Source organism: Xenopus laevis, chromosome 8S (assembly GCF_017654675.1).
Source record: "Xenopus laevis strain J_2021 chromosome 8S, Xenopus_laevis_v10.1, whole genome shotgun sequence".
In the NCBI taxonomy this organism is placed as follows: Eukaryota; Metazoa; Chordata; class Amphibia; order Anura; family Pipidae; genus Xenopus; species Xenopus laevis.
Genome location: NC_054386.1, coordinates 5681136 through 5697872, shown reverse-complemented (window position 1 = coordinate 5697872; position 16737 = coordinate 5681136). Strand labels below are relative to the sequence as shown.

At 39.9% G+C, this 16737-nt stretch overlaps 1 protein-coding gene across 2 annotated transcripts in view; it reads right to left on the bottom strand.

Moving 5' to 3' along the window:
- The window catches only part of tyro3.S (TYRO3 protein tyrosine kinase S homeolog), a 73818-nt gene that overhangs the window by 18899 nt on the left and 38182 nt on the right, over window positions 1-16737 (bottom strand). The window contains exons 11-15 of one of the 2 annotated variants that reach the window (XM_041574921.1): window positions 14622-14722; window positions 11622-11717; window positions 9482-9562; window positions 7208-7300; window positions 3292-3413 (exon numbers count right to left, since the gene is read on the bottom strand). In XM_041574921.1, coding sequence (XP_041430855.1) covers window positions 3292-3413; window positions 7208-7300; window positions 9482-9562; window positions 11622-11717; window positions 14622-14722 — 493 coding nt within the window. The remainder of the gene's footprint in view (window positions 1-3291; window positions 3414-7207; window positions 7301-9481; window positions 9563-11621; window positions 11718-14621; window positions 14723-16737) is intronic. The other variant, XM_041574922.1, reaches the window with a different exon arrangement.

Genomic DNA, 16737 nt, shown 5'->3' with positions numbered 1-16737 from the left:
GACAATTCCTATCCACAGCAGTAAATGAAGGGAGAATTTCACTGCATACAGTCAGGTTTCTTATAAAACCGGTACACATTTTTTAAATAAAGTGTATTGGAGATAGGTTTCTTTTTCATTAAAGTAAAAATGTGATTTTAATTTTTTGACTTTACATGCCCTTTAAGGCAGCTAAGGTTAGACACCAACATGCAACACTAACATGTCGTTTTTCTTAGGACCAAAAGGGCCACTTAAAGAGGATCTAAAATAAAAATAAAAAAATGAATGAATGAATGTAAATTTAGTTCTCTGAGCATTTTTACAATTTACATTCCGGCTCTAAAATATTAGCAGTTTTATACTGCTAGACAGACTTTGCAGGTGCAGTGTCAGTAACATGCAGGAGGGTACGTATTCAAAATGGTAACAACCATCACCAGTGGGCCCACTCTTGCCTTCTTTTTATAGACCCTGGCAGTGATGTCACAAAAGGTTTGGGGCAGGCGGAAGTCTATAAATTCCGGCGCCGGAAGTACTAGGTCGCGACCCGAAGATTTTGTGCAGGAGTCGCCCCGAATCCGCCTGACCCGGGTTGGTTTCGGGGTTGGCCCACACATCACTAGTGGGGTCTCATCCCTACAGGTCATCAGTAGTGATGGGCGAATAAATTTGGCTGGCGTGAATACGTGGCGAATTCACGTGTTTTGCCGCCGATCCTGCTGATAAATGGACTCATTCTAAACAGAATAAAGAGCGGAATTGTGTAGTGTTTGCTATGAAATGAACCTGGAACAGTTGCACAACATTTCCCTTAAAGGATAAGTAAACGTTTAAAATAAGTGAATGTAAAATTGATGAGGGGGCTATTCTAAGCATATTTGCAATGTACATTCATTATTTATTGTTTTTTCATTCCAGGATATTAAGGGATACATGTGCTGTTAATATGAATGAATTTTGTTACAACAGCGCCACCTGCTGGTCATTTTCCCACCAGTCTGACCACCAAGTAGTCAAGGAAGTTGTCAGGAGAAAGAAAGAGACTGATGTTCGGAAGATGTGAGAAAGGTTTCTTATTTTTTTTCCCTAAGAAATAGACATAAGAACATCAGAGCAGCCTCTTTCTTTCTCCTGACAACTTCCTTGACTACTTGGTGGTCAGACTGGTGGGAAACTGACCAGCAGGTGGCGCTGTTGTAACAAAATTCATTCATATCAACAGTACATGTATCCCCTAATATCTCGCAATAAAAACAGAATAAATAATGAATGTACATTGCAAAAGTCCTTAGAATAGCCCCCTCGTCAATTTTACATTCACTTTTTTAAAGGTTTACTTATCCTTTAAAATACAATTCATTTCAGGAGTCAGTATTTCTTTGCAAGGTCAGATGTGCCAGTTCTGTAGGCTAAAAGCTAAATAAATAACAGGCAGATGACAATTCTATATTTCCATAAACTGACTGTGCATAGAGTAGTGTCTCTTACTTTGCTATTCTGATTATGATACACAACATGCATCTCATCCATTATATGAGCAGGTGAGTCATCCCTCCCCTGGGATTTATTTGCTTGCTCCAAAAAGAAAGACATTTGTTAATTAAGGAATTCCTGAACTTTAGCAGTATTTTTCTAAAAGACAAGACTTCAGTAAATCTATATAATCTACAGTATATATATATATGCAAGTCCACAAAATATGCCAATTAACTAGTTTCATTTCAAATAAATGTTCAGCCCAATTGTGCATGAGAGAATTTTACAGGAGTTGAAAACCCTGTTATATCCAAAAAATACTGGTACAAAGGAATTGTGGGAGAAATAATGCAAAGATATGCTCTATTGGAATATTTATTGGCTGCATTTTCTTCTTGTAACATTCTCTCTTGGTCAATCCATCTGGATACACTAGCATATGCGTGTCTTTGATTTAAGCAATACTGTCATGGGAAAAAAATTTTTTTTAGAACCCATCAGTTAATAGTGCTGCTGCAGCAGAATTTTTTAAATATTAATTTTAAAATCTGACATGGAGCTAGACATATTGTCAGTTTCCCAGCTGCCCCAAGTCATGCGACTTGTGCTCTGATAAACTTCAGTCACTCTTTACTGCTGTACTGCAAGTTGGAGTGATATCACCCCCCTCCCTTCCCCCCCAGCAGCCAAACAAAAGAACAATGGGAAGGTAACCAGATAACAGCTCCCTAAGGGCTATTCCACACGGGGAGATAGCGACGCGTTTGCGGTCGCGGCGACACAGCGCCGCGACAGTCGCCGCGACCGGCGCAGGCGACAGTTTTGTATGGGCGCCTATGTAAAAACGCCTGTGCTAACCACACGAGGCGATGCGCTTTTCAACAGTCGCCTGAAAAAGCCTGGCGAGGCATTTTCAGGCGACTGTTGAAAAGCGCATCGCCTCGTGTGGTTAGCACAGGCGTTTTTACATAGGTGCCCATACAAAACTGTCGCCTGCGCCGGTCGCGGCGACTGTCGCGGCGCTTTGTCGCCGCGACCGCAAACGCGTCGCTATCTCCCCGTGTGGAATAGCCCTTACACAAGATAACAGCTGCCTGGTAGATCTAAGAACAACACTCAAAAGTAAAATCCAGGTCCCACTGAGACACATTCAGTTACATTGAGTAGGAGAAACAACAGCCTGCCAGAAAGCAGTTCCATCCTAAAGTGCAGGCTCTTTCTGAAAGCAGAAAGATGATTTTGACCAGCACCCAGGCATTTTTTTTTTCGGTTGAGGAGTATACCAGCCAGGACTGATCCTCTAGATAGAGATATATATATATATATAGACAAATACAAGAGTCCTCTGCACTCAACCCATTATCAATATATTTAAGACAGAGACATTTTTGTGCATACTGCTACTGAAACATGCCTTACCCTTTAAACAAAACAGGGATTGTTTGTCTTAAATATATTGATAATGGGTTGAGTGCAGAGGACTCTTGTATTTGTCTATATGTATTTTGTGGTCACACCCTCATTGCACCCCCGCCTAATGGTTTTAAAAATTAGTGGTGAGCACAACTTCCCCTTGTTTTATATATATATATATATATATATATATATATATATATATATATATATATATATATATATATATATATATATATATAAAATCATTCTTACAACCTTCGCCTGCATTGTTTCTTATTTATAACAGTACTGGTTTATATTCAGCAGGTTAAACGTTTTATAACAGTAATGCAGCAAAACAACACGTAAAAAAAAACAACAAAAACATTTTTTAATTGTCGTTAAATAGGTCCCAGGATTAATGGAATTATCACTTACAATAGGTTCTTCCCCAATACGAGACATCAGCAGGAAAGTGTGTAAGTCGCCATGTTTCATAAATGGCAGGATGACCATGGGGACAGGGAGCCTTCCTTTTGTGCGACTTCTTAAACTTACACCTGGGGTTTAAAGAACATACATGATTAAAGGTTGTATAATATATAATAAATAACACTATATTTATTACAGTGGTGGAAATGTAGCCCTCAACTGCTAAAAAAATGTTTTTAGAGGGGAACTAACCTCTAAAAATAAATACTGTATGGCTAGAAATGCCATATTTTATATACTGAACTTATTGAACCAGTCTAAAGGTTTAGTATCTCTAAAGCTCCCCATAGACGCGACGATTCTTCTTGGCGATTTTAGGGAAGCCCGACCAATCCTTCAAAATTATCGTGCGGTTAGTGGGATTCGAACGATCGTACATCTTGAGATTTTTCGGCCGACATCAGTCAGGAAATTGATCGGCCAGGTCAAAAAATCTTTGTCGGTCCCAGTGCAATGTATCTATGTTTGCAGGGCCAAGCAGGCAGCTCCCCTTTGTTTTCCTGGCAAATTGGTCTTTTTAGTTGATGGTCAATTCGTAAGATCGTTCCGAGAAGATCGTGGTCTCACGATCAGGATCTGATCTTTTAAAAATCTCAACATCTATGGCCAGCTTAAAGCAATAATTATCTGGACTTTCAAGGTTTATCAGGGCAAAAGGAGCAAATATATCATATCAACAATATAAATTAGGGCTCATCTATACATTTAAAAAACTTCACCCCAATTATTCTATCCATTTAATTAGGGATGGGCGAATTTGACCTGTTTTGTTTTGCCGAAAATTCACCGCTGGCGAAATGTCGCAGACGCCCATTAAAGTCTATGGGCGTCAAAAAAAATTTGTCGCGCAGCAAAATTGTTTTGATGCGCGTCTTTTTTGAAGCACGCCGCCATACAAATCTACGCCCGTCCTTTTTTCGGCGAAACGAGGCGAAAAAAGATCTTACTGTTGAACACATTCCCGTCTGTCACAACCAACAACAGGTTGAATCTATGAAACATGATCTAATTACCCACAAAAATAAAAACAGATTGAAAACCTTCTGATGGTCGATGGAAGGTAAGAAGGTTCTCTTCTCATGCCCCAGGCTGTTATCTATGTGTGCATTTTGTTTAATGTAAAAGGCCACAAAATGTTTTATTTTCCATTCTAATTTGTCTATTGCAAATACAGGTATGGGACCTGTTATCCAAAATGCTCGGAACCTGGGGTTTTCCGGATAACGGATCTTTCCCTAATTTGGGTCTTCATGCCTTATGTCTACTAGAAATTCATTTAAACATTAAATAAACCCAATAGGCTGGTTTTGCTTCCAATAAGGATTAATTATATCTTAGTTGGGATCAAGTACAAGCGACTGTTTTATTATTACAGAGAAAAAGGAAATTATTTTTAAAAATTTGGATTATTTGGATAAAATGCAGTCTACGGGAGACACCCATTCCGTAATTTGGAGCTTTCTGGATATTGGGTTTCCGGATAAGGGATCCTATACCTGTATTAAGAACTGGATGTATGAATGTTAATAGCCTTTTGCTTTGTTCATCCATGCTCTTACTATCTTAGCTTGCAGAAGCCTCCATTATTTTTATACAACCTCCATCATCACCTACCATAGCCCTCCAACATTACAGTTACAAAAATCTAAGAAAATGTCATGGCCAAAGATTTCACAAAGTCTGGCCTGATGTTTTGGGGAAGAACACCACCCAACCTAACAATGTCAACATAAGTATTGCCCTCTAAGCAAGAAAAGCATTGGATAGTTTTCCTTTAAGTTTTTAGTTGCCCTTTAAATCAGCTTTGGAAATAGATTCATGTAGATTTTACTAAGGGGCAGATTTATCAAAGGTCGAGGTGAATTTTCGAATGAAAAAAAAATCGAAGTTCAAGCTATTTTTTGTGTACTTCGACTAGGGAATAGTCCAAATTCGATTCGAATTTGAAATAAATTTGAAAATTCGAATATAGAAATTTATCATGTACTGTCTCTTTAAAAATTCGACTTCAACCATTCTCCATCTAAAACCTGCCGAATTGCTGTTTTAGAACCTCCTAGAACCTATTTGGAGTCAATTGGTGGACTTTGAAAAAAGTTTTTTTGTGTAAAACTTCGATCGAATGCGCTATTCCTTCGATTTGGCAGAAAACAGATCTATTTGATAGAAAACTGACCTATTAGACCAAAAAAAATAAAAAATTAGACTCAATTTTGGTTGGTCTTTTTGAATTCAAAGTTTTTTCAATTAGAAATTTGATCCTTGAAAAATATGCCCCTAAGTATCTTAACTTGTACTATTTTTTTTTTTTTGCTTCAACATTTTTATTGGGTTTTCCAAAGCATAAAAGATTTACAATGTAGCAGATCATATTACGCTCGAAAGAATAAATAAATGTAAATGTCATGCAGCTGACAACACAAGATTATATAATAACCATATAAATTTAAACCGATAAAAAAAAAACTCGCATGCTGAATTTACCAAATCCAGAATATTTTACGCTGATACATAACCATTAAAGTTAACTAAATAAAATAGTTAACAACTCCGGAATTTTAGTTTTATGCCTAGGGTCAACTTGATCAAAATAAAAAGCATCACATTCGCGGGGTATAGACTGCAGAAACAAACCAAAACAAGTCCTTTCTTCTTAAAACACAGCCTTTTATCAGACAGAGTAGAAACAGAATATAAAATAAAACACCCCAAAAATCTCTCCTAAAAAATTTCTCTCCCACTGAAAAGACCAAAATCATCTGCTTAGGGTTTTTGTGCAATGAAGGCTTTTTCTAAAGCCACTGACGCAAGTAAAAAAGTGATCATTTTTGGAGAACCTAAAACAGAATTGTACAATTTTCCCAGTAAGATCTGGGCATTTAAAGGGCATGTAAATGCAAAAAAAATAAAATCCCATTTAGAAAACTATCTCCAATATACTTTAATTAAATAATGTGTACCGTTTTTATAAAAAACCTGACTGTATGCAGTGAAATTCTCCCTTCATTTACTGCTGTGGATAGGAATTGTCAGACGGTCCCTAACTGCTCTGCAGGGAAACAATCATACTTATGAACAGCAGGGGGAGCCCCCGCCTTACTTCCCAGCCATGCAGAACTCAAGCAGCTTTGTTTGTTTCCCTGTAGAGCAGTCGGCGACTGTGTAGAGATTTGTATTGGATTTTATTTTTGCCTTTACATCCCCTTTAGTGTTTCCAACTCCAGCTGCAGGGACAAAGATCATGGAGTCAGAAACAGATAAACTGGGATTCTATTTGGAGGATTATTTTGCTGCAGCCACTGGTTCTGCAGAGTTGGAGAAAGTTTATATTAAACAATACAAAAACTATAAAATCCACATTAGATTACATGACAACACAGGGCCCAGTGCAGTCTGTATATTCTGATTATTAATCAGTCTTGCTGTATCGGCTTCTGGCAGATATTATTTGACTTCTGCTGTTTTGATCATTTATGACGATCCCTAAGCAGCCCAGACCACACTGAGCATGTGCACAGTCTTGGTCTTGCAAAGATGTATAACAAAGTTACAAGATGGTGACCCCCTGTGGCCAACTTTGAAAGCATAAATCATTTGTTTGATTAGGCTTGTGGTGCAGTAAGTTCATGTTTATGTTTAGTATACAAAATACAGCGTTTCCAGCCTTATTCTATTTTAGACTTTACTTCCCCTTTAAAGTCTAAATATAACTAAATAACTATGCGCTGTATACTTGGTGCTTGTGAGTCACACGATGAAAGTTATGAAACAGATCCTAAATAATGAGAACCTTTTACAATACCCTAATTGGCAGAGTAGGCAGCAGCAGGGAAGAAAAAGGAGTCATATCTGCAGGTCTTACCTATTAATTTGCAGACATTTGGGTGGTCAAACTCTTTCATAAAAGCGGCTTCTCTCAAGAATTCTTCAATATCGCTGGAGCAGAAAATCTCCGCTGGCAGGAGAAAGAAATATGTTAAAAAAGAGGCAAAGATAAGGTCTAAGAGCCAAATGGCTCATTAAAACTCCACTGGAGACGGACATGAGCGCTGGTGCTTTCCTATTGTATCTAACAAAGTTCTTCTTGTGCAGACGCCAGAGATATTTTTGAGTTCTGAATGTTTTAAAGGCACAAAAAGTCCCCAGATGTTTCATTTATAAATGTATAGATAGATTTCAGGTTTAATAGATTAAACCCTTTTACTTTAGCTACGTTCCTGCAATGGGATGATGGTAAAATGTAAGAGAGGCTCTTTGGAAAAGGGATCCATAGACTAATCTAACGTGGTCACCTTTCGTTGGCTGCAACTGTAGCAGAAATTCCTTACAGACTTGCAACTGCTGCAGCGGTGATTTTTCCAATAAGATGCTAGAGCTTTGCAGAATCCCAACTAAAGTCTAGTTTATCTTGTTCTGCAAGTATCAGTGGGCAACGTCCCTCAGCACACTCCTGGTCCAGTCCCTTGCTGTGCTATAGTACTTACCAATTTACTATTGGTAAAATATAACTAACATTCAGAGCCGGGCCGCGCTGGCCAGGCGCCCTAGGCAAGCCGGGCAGTCGCGGCGCCGGCTTAGTGTGCGCATGCGCAAATGGCCGCTCGCGTGCGCATGCGCGAATGGCTGCTCGCGTGCGCGAATGGTCGCTTGCGTGAGCGAATTGCCGACCGCGTGTGCATGCGCGAATTGCCGTTCGCATGCGCTGATTAGATTCTTGCGCATGCGCACAAGCGAAAAAATACCATAGATAGTCGGGCAGAGACGGGACCGGACACGGGATAGGTGACAGAGGCGGTATGTGCCTGGCGCCCCCCCAGCTTTGCGCCCTTGGCATGTGCCAACTCTGCCTACCCCTAGTTCCGGCCCTGCTAACATTAATATAACTCATGGATATTAACGTTGGGTCTTGTGTTACATGTCCCAGCCTACAGCTTAAAGGTACTCTGCCTTGATTTTTATGGTTTCTTTTAATTTCTAATTTACACTGTTTACATCGGAAATAATTCACTCTACCTTTCAGCATGTTATTCTTGAACCAACAAATGTAATTTTTGTATCAGTAATATTGGTGTGGAGGCAGCCATCTCAGTGCATTGTGCCTGATCCTGAGCTTTGAGAAAGCGCCAGCACTACTTTGAGACAGCTATTGCTTATCTCCTTCCCACTGTATTTACCACGACCTAGGTTGTGCAGAGTTTTTTCTGCTTGGGTGCTGTTTGCATGTCTACTACTAGGTGGTGCTAGAAAGCACAAATCCTTCAGCAGGGGTGTCAGTGAACTGCTTATCTGCCCATTGTTCTGTTGTTAAGGTGGCCATAGACGCAAAGATCCGCTCGTTTGGCAACATCACCAAACGAGCGGATCTTTCCCCAATATGCCATTAACAAGCATGGCTATATCGGGGGTAATCTGATTGTTCGATCCGATTACGGTGTGCCGTGGGCTCCGGCGGGATCGGTCGGGTCAAAATCAAACCTGACCGAACGACCGATCACTGCCGGACGAAAGATGTCGGCACACGCCACACACGATCCGAAAATCGCACGAATCCTCGATTCGTACGATAGGATCTGTGTGTCTATGGCCAGCCTTAGGCTGCTGGGGGTGTGATGATATCACTCCAACTTGCAATGTAGCTGTAAAAAGTGATAGAGAGCCCATCACATGACCCGAGGGCAACTGGGAAACTGACAATATGCTTAGCCCCATGCCAAATTTCAAAATTAATTTTTTTTTTAACTGACATGTTTTATTAACTTTCATTGTAGTGTAATTTAGAAATAAAAACTATACCATACAAATCATGACAGAATCCCTTTAAGTGTATTTATTGCTTCATAGTAAAGGGGTGTTTCCCCTTTACATTAACTTTTAGTATGTTATAGAATAGCCAATTCTTAGCAATTTTTTAATTGGTTTTTATTATTTATTTATTTATTACAGTTTTTTTACACACCGATATTACAAATACAAAAGAAACACACTTGCTGATTCAGGAATGACATTTTATATTGTAGGGTGAATTATTTGAAGTGCAATTTAGAAATAAAAACGACATCATAAAAATCATGACAGAATCCCTTTCAGTTCCACGGTTTGTACAAACGTAAAGAAGATTACCCTCTTCCAAACTTACCCTTCAACATCTTTACTGCCACCTTCTGCATCGTGTCATCTTTCATCTTCATTTGGGCTTCCCTGACAGACCCAAACTCACCTGAGAGGAAGATTCGTCAATGATTAAAAAGGTGAACGAGTTCAATGCAAGCGGATAGTGTAGAAATATAACTATAAGTAATAGGGGCCAACAGCAAATGTATTGCCCAACCGGGAAGATTGCCAGTTGATACCCTGAGAAGACAATGTTTTTGTAAGAGGACTTGGTGGTCTAGGGTTCCCTGGTGGTCTGGTGGGTAGACAGCGGGGACGCCGGCATGACCCGGGTGCATCCGTCACACTCGGGTCTTTGTTCCATCACATGCATGAAACCATCGCATGTGGTTTGAAATTCGAATATTTAAAGGGGCCATGGGCAATATCACGCTGCCCAAAGTAGGTTTTGTTTGCTTAGTTCCTTGGTGTGTTTTGATTCTGATTTTTGTGTTTGATCGTTGCCTGCTCCTAACTCTGATATTCTCTGCCTGTCCTGACCTTTTTGCCTGCCTTCTGACTACGACTTGGATTTCGATTTTGTACTACGCTGCTCTTACGGTACTGACCTCGACCTGTCCCCGACTACGCACTGCTTGATCCCCGTTCACCTGCTCTTACAATCTGGTTCCCTTGCCTGCTCAGAACTCCCTCTGATACTCTCACAAGTAAGACCTGGCGGCATCCGAGTAGCGGAGGGCTCCTCTCGAAGCGAAAGGCGGTTGTTAAAGGCAGAAGGGTGAACTGAGACATTGGGGTTTGTTCTTGGGGAACCTGATGTGACAGTTATCTGCTTTCATGTTCACTGGCACCCAGTGTCATCGACCGCTACACAGGGTTTTGCAGAATAACATAACTAAATGCAACCAGGAAATGTATAAAGAAATGCCTGCAAATAAAGGGATAGGTACATGTTATGTATATGAGACATATTAAACTCCTAATGCCAGAAAAGAAGTCCTGTGAGAGCTGCTTATGGTTAAAAAGTGTATATTGGAGAGACTCAGGCAGGAAGTGATGTCACGCCAAGCTAATATGGCAGCTGCTATCCTAAACAAACAGAGAGAGCTTCTAGAGCTGTTTACTCAAGTATGGTAAAGCATTCTACAGAATAAATATAGTCTTAAAGCTTGCATTATTGCGGCTAAATGTCTGTAGTTTTCCTTCTCCTTTAATATCCAATATTCCTCATTCCCAGCAGTAATTTACAAAAAAATGATGCTTGAACTACTTAAATGCAAATGAGAGGTCGTTGCTTCATCTGGGCTGTATAGCATGTGCATTACTGAATAATAGAAAGGAAAGCCATGAATGAAAATGTGACATTCTCCTTGAATCTGAAGCACAGCCTTAACGTGAAATCAAAAGACACAATTCAGTTCTCCAATTGTCGCCTACAGCTGTTCAACCCGCCCGCCTTTAGTAAATTCAATAGAAATAACTCAAGGCTGAGATTGATGAAATCGGCCTACTCCCGAGGCAAGGGATTGAATGTGTCCTGTTGTGACAGCTTTTTATTTTGTGGAGTCAGAAGGATTCCATTATGTATCAGGGGTATATCGAGAGGGGTATTAAGTGTTTCTCTACTGGCTCAAATGTATTCCATTACCCTAAAAGTTTATTTGCCATTTAGAGAAAGTGTATTTGATCCTGCTGTGTCTTAGATTTCCCTATGTAAAAGCAAAAAGCACAACATTTAGGGCAGAGACACACGCTCAGATTCGGGGAGATTAGTCGCCCAGCGACAAATCTTCTCTTCTTTGGGGCGACTAATCTCCCTGAACTGCCTCCTGCCGGCTAGAGTGTAAATCGTTGGCGGGATGGCAATCGGTGCCACTTATACAAAGTCGCCCGAAGTTGCCTCACGAGGAAACTTTGGGCGACTTTGGATTTAGATTCTAGGCGGCGGGGGCAGCTCAGGAGATTAGTCGCCCCTGAAGAAGAGACGATTTATTGCCGGGCAACGAAATCTCCCCAAATCTGAGCATATCTCTGCCCTTAGAATATTTCACAATGTTTTCATGTAAAAGCAAATGCTTCATATTCTGACAGCAGAATCTCTTATTTTTTTTATTTCATAAAAAAGTAAAAAAAAAAAAAACATAATTTGAAATCTGAAAATGTACCTTTTCCTAGTGTCCGTCCCAGAGTAAACTGCTGCTGTTGTATGAGTACATCTTTAAGTTTGGATTTCAGTTCATCACTAATCCCAATGCTGTCCACTGTAAACGAGCAATATGCAAACATTCTATTTACTTACCTGCAAACATATTTATTTATCAACATGCACCAAACATAAGACGCACCAGACCCATTAAGCACTACATAAAGGAAAATTCATTTATAATACACAAAAGCCATGGATATCCTGTAAATGATATCCTTATAATACACAAAAGCCATGAATATCTTGTAAATTATATCCTTATAAACTGTGAGTTCTGATGTCATCAGTTATAAACGGTGAGTTCTGATGTCATTTCTGTCACATGACTCGGAGTTCCAAGGCCTGTATAAAAACACTCGGCCTTCGGCCTCGTACTTTTATATGGTCATGAAACTCCTCGGTAACTTATAATATCCTTATATTTTACAAGAGGGGGTACTTTATTCACTATATAAATGGCTCTTGGTGATGTCATCATTTATAAAAGGAGCTTAGTGATGTCATTTTTGTCACATGACTCACTAAAACTTATATACTATATCCTATATAATAAACAGTCCTTACAAATAGTCTTAAAAAAACTATCCTTACTCTTAAAGGGGAACTCCAGCTTCCAAACCAAAATTTGATAAAGAGGCCCACATAACACCAAAACTCCTAATATACCCATCACAGTTACCTGTTTCTTAAAAAAAGTATAAATAAATGCCATTTTCTATGCTGAAATCCAGCTGTTTAACAGTTCTTCTCTTTCTGCATCATTTGAAATCCTGGCAGGGAAGGAGGGACTAAACACTGATGTTCCTGCATGACAGCATGCAGGAACTACATAACCCACAATGCATTGCACTATGATGTTCTGTTCCTTTTTGAAATCACGTGTGCAGGGAATTGTGGGGTTTGGAGGATACAGGCTGAGGACAGATGGCTGTTTTGATACAAAGTAACAGTAGTCAGACAGCTCAGCAAAGTAGTCAGACAGATCAGCAGGAGAGCAGGGGGCTAGGCTTAGGGAACTGTCAGAAACCATTAATTTAATATTTTTTAATTGATGTATATTGCAAAGTAGCTTGAAATTATGTTTACTTTTCAAAAAGCTCAAGTTATGTTTGTGTGGAGTTCCCCTTTAAGATCAGACATTCATAATTAACTTCATAAGCAGAAATTCCTGCCCTTTAAAAAAGTCCATTGACAACACATATCTGCAACAAGTAGTTATCTGCACGTCTCATACATTGGTTTCTATAATTATCTAACAGGACTATTTCTTGAATGTTTCCAAACCGGATTTACAGTGTTGTGTTTACAATTAAGACTACTGCCCTAGGCCATTTATTGGATGCCACCCTCACAAGCCAAGAATTCTGAAAGCATGTCTTGCATTTTCTGTATAAGATAAACAATGAAGATTTTATATTCACCCCAAAAATACTTGTCGGCCCCTGGTTATATTACGTATACAGACATGAGCACAATAACAAAAGAAGAAAAAAAAAGATTCCTTAAAGATTGCAACCCCTTTACCTAGTCCAAGACTTATGTGGATTAGGGGAAAAGGGGGGTTAGTGTTTCAGTGCTCATGAGCAATAATAACAAATCTTTTCCAGTTATACATAGAATTTCATAGCACTTAAAGGGATACTGTCATGGGAAAAACATTTTTTTCAAAACACATCAGTTAATAGTGCTGCTCCAGGAGAATTCTGCTCTGAAATCCATTTCTCAAAAGAGCAAACAGATTTTTTTACATTCAATTATGAAATCTGACATGGGGCTAGACATCTTGTCAATTTCCCAGCTGCCCCAAGTCATGTGACTTGGGGCAGCTGGTGCGTTTTGAAAAAGACATGTTTTCCGATGACAGTATCCCTTTAATGGACAAAATCTTTCCAATTCAACCCGAAAGTCCCTAATGAGCAGCTATGTAAGGGAAGGGGAGCCCGAAGATTCCGGTTCATTTTGAGCCTTTTGGCCAGGTGACCCTGGAGTTTGGACTTAGCCTTTTTTAAGGCTAAGTCAGCACCCTAATGCCCATGTTGCACTTTTTTGCGTTTGCACTTTGGGTTTTTTGGGAAGAGCGAGGATGGCCCAAACCTGCACAACCCACAGGTATCGGGGCGACCCACACATCACTGTTCTCTTCCAGTGGCACTTCAACTTTGCTGATCGATAAACCCCAGTCTTCCCAACCAAACCATGCCAGGTACTGTAACAGGCACATAGGGCAAATTCACTAAGATTTGAAGTTTCGCCAGGCGTAGTTTCGCCAGCGCTCCGCAAATTCACTAAAATCCGAAGTTGCGCTCAGGGGTAGCGTAAGGTTGCGAAGTTGCGCTAGCGTTGATTCGCTATGTAAAGCGAAGTTACGCTAGCGAAGGCTAATTTGCATACGGCGCCAAATTCAAATTTCAATGGAGGAACACGTATCAGCACTACAAATGCCAAGAAAACCTTCAAATCATCAAATAAAAATTTTATTTTGCCCTACACATGTGCCCACTGTCTAGGTAAGTTGCCATGAGTCAGGAAATGTAGGGGGGAAGGAGGGGAGCCCCAAAAAATTTTCTTTTTCAGCCTATCACCCATAATGTAGAAAACACGCCAGCGTTTTTTGGGACTTAGAAAAATTTTTGACTTTTTTTGAAACAATCCCTATCTACTCTATTGCGCTTCGCCAGGTCTGAGATGGCGAAGGAAGTCTAGCGTAAATGGTAGCGTTCAGTACACTGCGCAAGTTAGTGAATTTGCGTAGTTACGTTGCTAGCGAAAATTCGCCTGGCATAAGTGTGCGAAGTAACACTAGCGAAACTACGCCAGCGTCCGTTAGTGAATTTGCGCAGTAACGAAAATGCCAAACGCTAGCGAATTAATGCTAGCGTTCGGCGCTTTGGCGCTTAGTGAATTTGCCCCATGGAGGGAAGGTTAAGCCCTCTACTAAAAAGATACAGATGCTACTTACACGTGGCTTCCATCACCTCAGGTCCCCTCCTGTTAAAAGATCTGGCAGCTGTAAACTGAATTACTGGCCCTCCTCTTCCAAGTATTGAGCCTAGAATATTCCTTGAAGGAAACAATACAACAGTAATTGGCAGATGAGTCCAGTAATGATATCCACTCTTATTTTGAGACGGCAGAAAACGAGTTAGATATTATAGGACTCGCGGGAAGTTTGCAGAGCAACAATAACACATTTTAATATAAAAATATGTATCAGGAGACCTGTTAAAAATACATTTGTCATTTCTTCCTGAGTCTGGAGAAAAATGACTATTTTTGTTTTTCAGCCAAAGTAAAACATACAGAACAAATCAAGAGCCCACTCCCTTGACAATTTTTGGGAAAATATCCCAAATTTTGATAAACGTTATGTGCTTGTGGCTTAAGGGCAGAGACGGACGCGAAGATTTGGGGAGATTTAGTCGTCCGGTGACTAATTGCCTCTACTTCGGGTGACTAATCTCCCCGAAAAGCCTTCCTGCCGGCTACAATCTAAATCGCCGGCGAGATGGAACTCTGATCGCTTCGTTTTCTGAAGTCGCCGAAGTTGCCACGTCTGGGCGACTAATCTCCCCTTGTGTCTCTGCCCTACATCAGTCAGACCCTTCATAGTGACTGATAATGAAGACGGTGTATAAACTGGGTTAACGGTAACATAAATACAATCTTGCTCCATTCAAGTAACCCATAGCAACCAACCAGCCGTTCCTATTTACTGGCTGTAAAATGAAAGGAAACATCAGATAAGCTGCTATGGGTTAGCAAACCAGGTTAAAACATGCCTCTCTTATTAAATAAGCATCAGAGATACTGACGCACTTTGTAACTTGAGTTGTGTTTATGGTAAACCCAAGGATCTTTGTTGTGCAGTGATGGGTATTACTATTTATACACAGTATTTACCGCTCTAAACACCGCCATTGCTGGAACAAGAAGTGGGACAGATGCGCATTATATTTATGAAAAAACATGTTCATATCACTATAACACTTTGGGGCCGATTCATCAAGCTCGAGTGAAGGATTCGAAGTAAAAAAACTTTGAATTTCGAAGTGTTTTTTGGGCTACTTCGACCATCGAATGGGCTACTTCGACCTTCGACTACGACTACGACTTCGAATCGAAGGATTCGAACTAAAAATCGTTCGACTATTCGACCATTCGATAGTCGAAGTACTGCCTCTTTAAAAAAAACTTCGACCCCCTAGTTCGGCAGCTAAAAGCTACCGAAGTCAATGTTAGCCTATGGGGAAGGTCCCCATAGGCTTGCCTAAGTTTTTTTGATCGAAGGATATTCCTTCGATCGTTGGATTTAAATCCTTCGAATCGTTCGATTCGAAGGATTTAATCGTTCGATCGAAGGAATAATCCTTCGATCGTTCGATCGTAGCATTTGCGCTAAATCCTTCGACTTCGATATTCGAAGGATTTTAGTTCCTAGTCGAATATCGAGGGTTAATTAACCCTCGATATTCGACCCTTGATGAATCGGCCCCTTCGGGTCTTATTTATCAAAATCCAAATTTTTCTGACTATTTAAATGAAAAAAGTCTGGCCAAATTGTAATCCACAATTATGTTTTATTTAAAAAACACAATTCAATCGGATCGGGAACGAACACGTAAACATCAAGCGAAAATCTGAATTAATACCATTTTTTTTTAATTTTCTCCTACTTCTTTTTCCTCTCCCCAGCTTTCAGACGGGGGTCACTGACCCAACAGCCACAAAACTATTGCTCAGTGAGGTTACAATGTTATTGTTAGTTTTTATTACTATTATCTGTATCTTTATATTCAGGTTCTCTCTTATTCATCCTCCAGTCTGTCATTAAAACCACTGCCCAGATCTTGACCTCAACTGGACCCTAGCACCCAGATAACTGCTTACATCAAACTGGAGTTGCAAAACATGAAAATACAAAATAAATCAGAAGCCACAAAAATTTAAAAAAATGAAGATCAAATGCAAATTGTTTCAGAATATCACTGTCTACATTTAAAGGTGAAAGACCTCCTAAATACTATATGCTTGTATAAAAGGCAATGGAGTCTCCAACATCCATATAAGATTGCTCA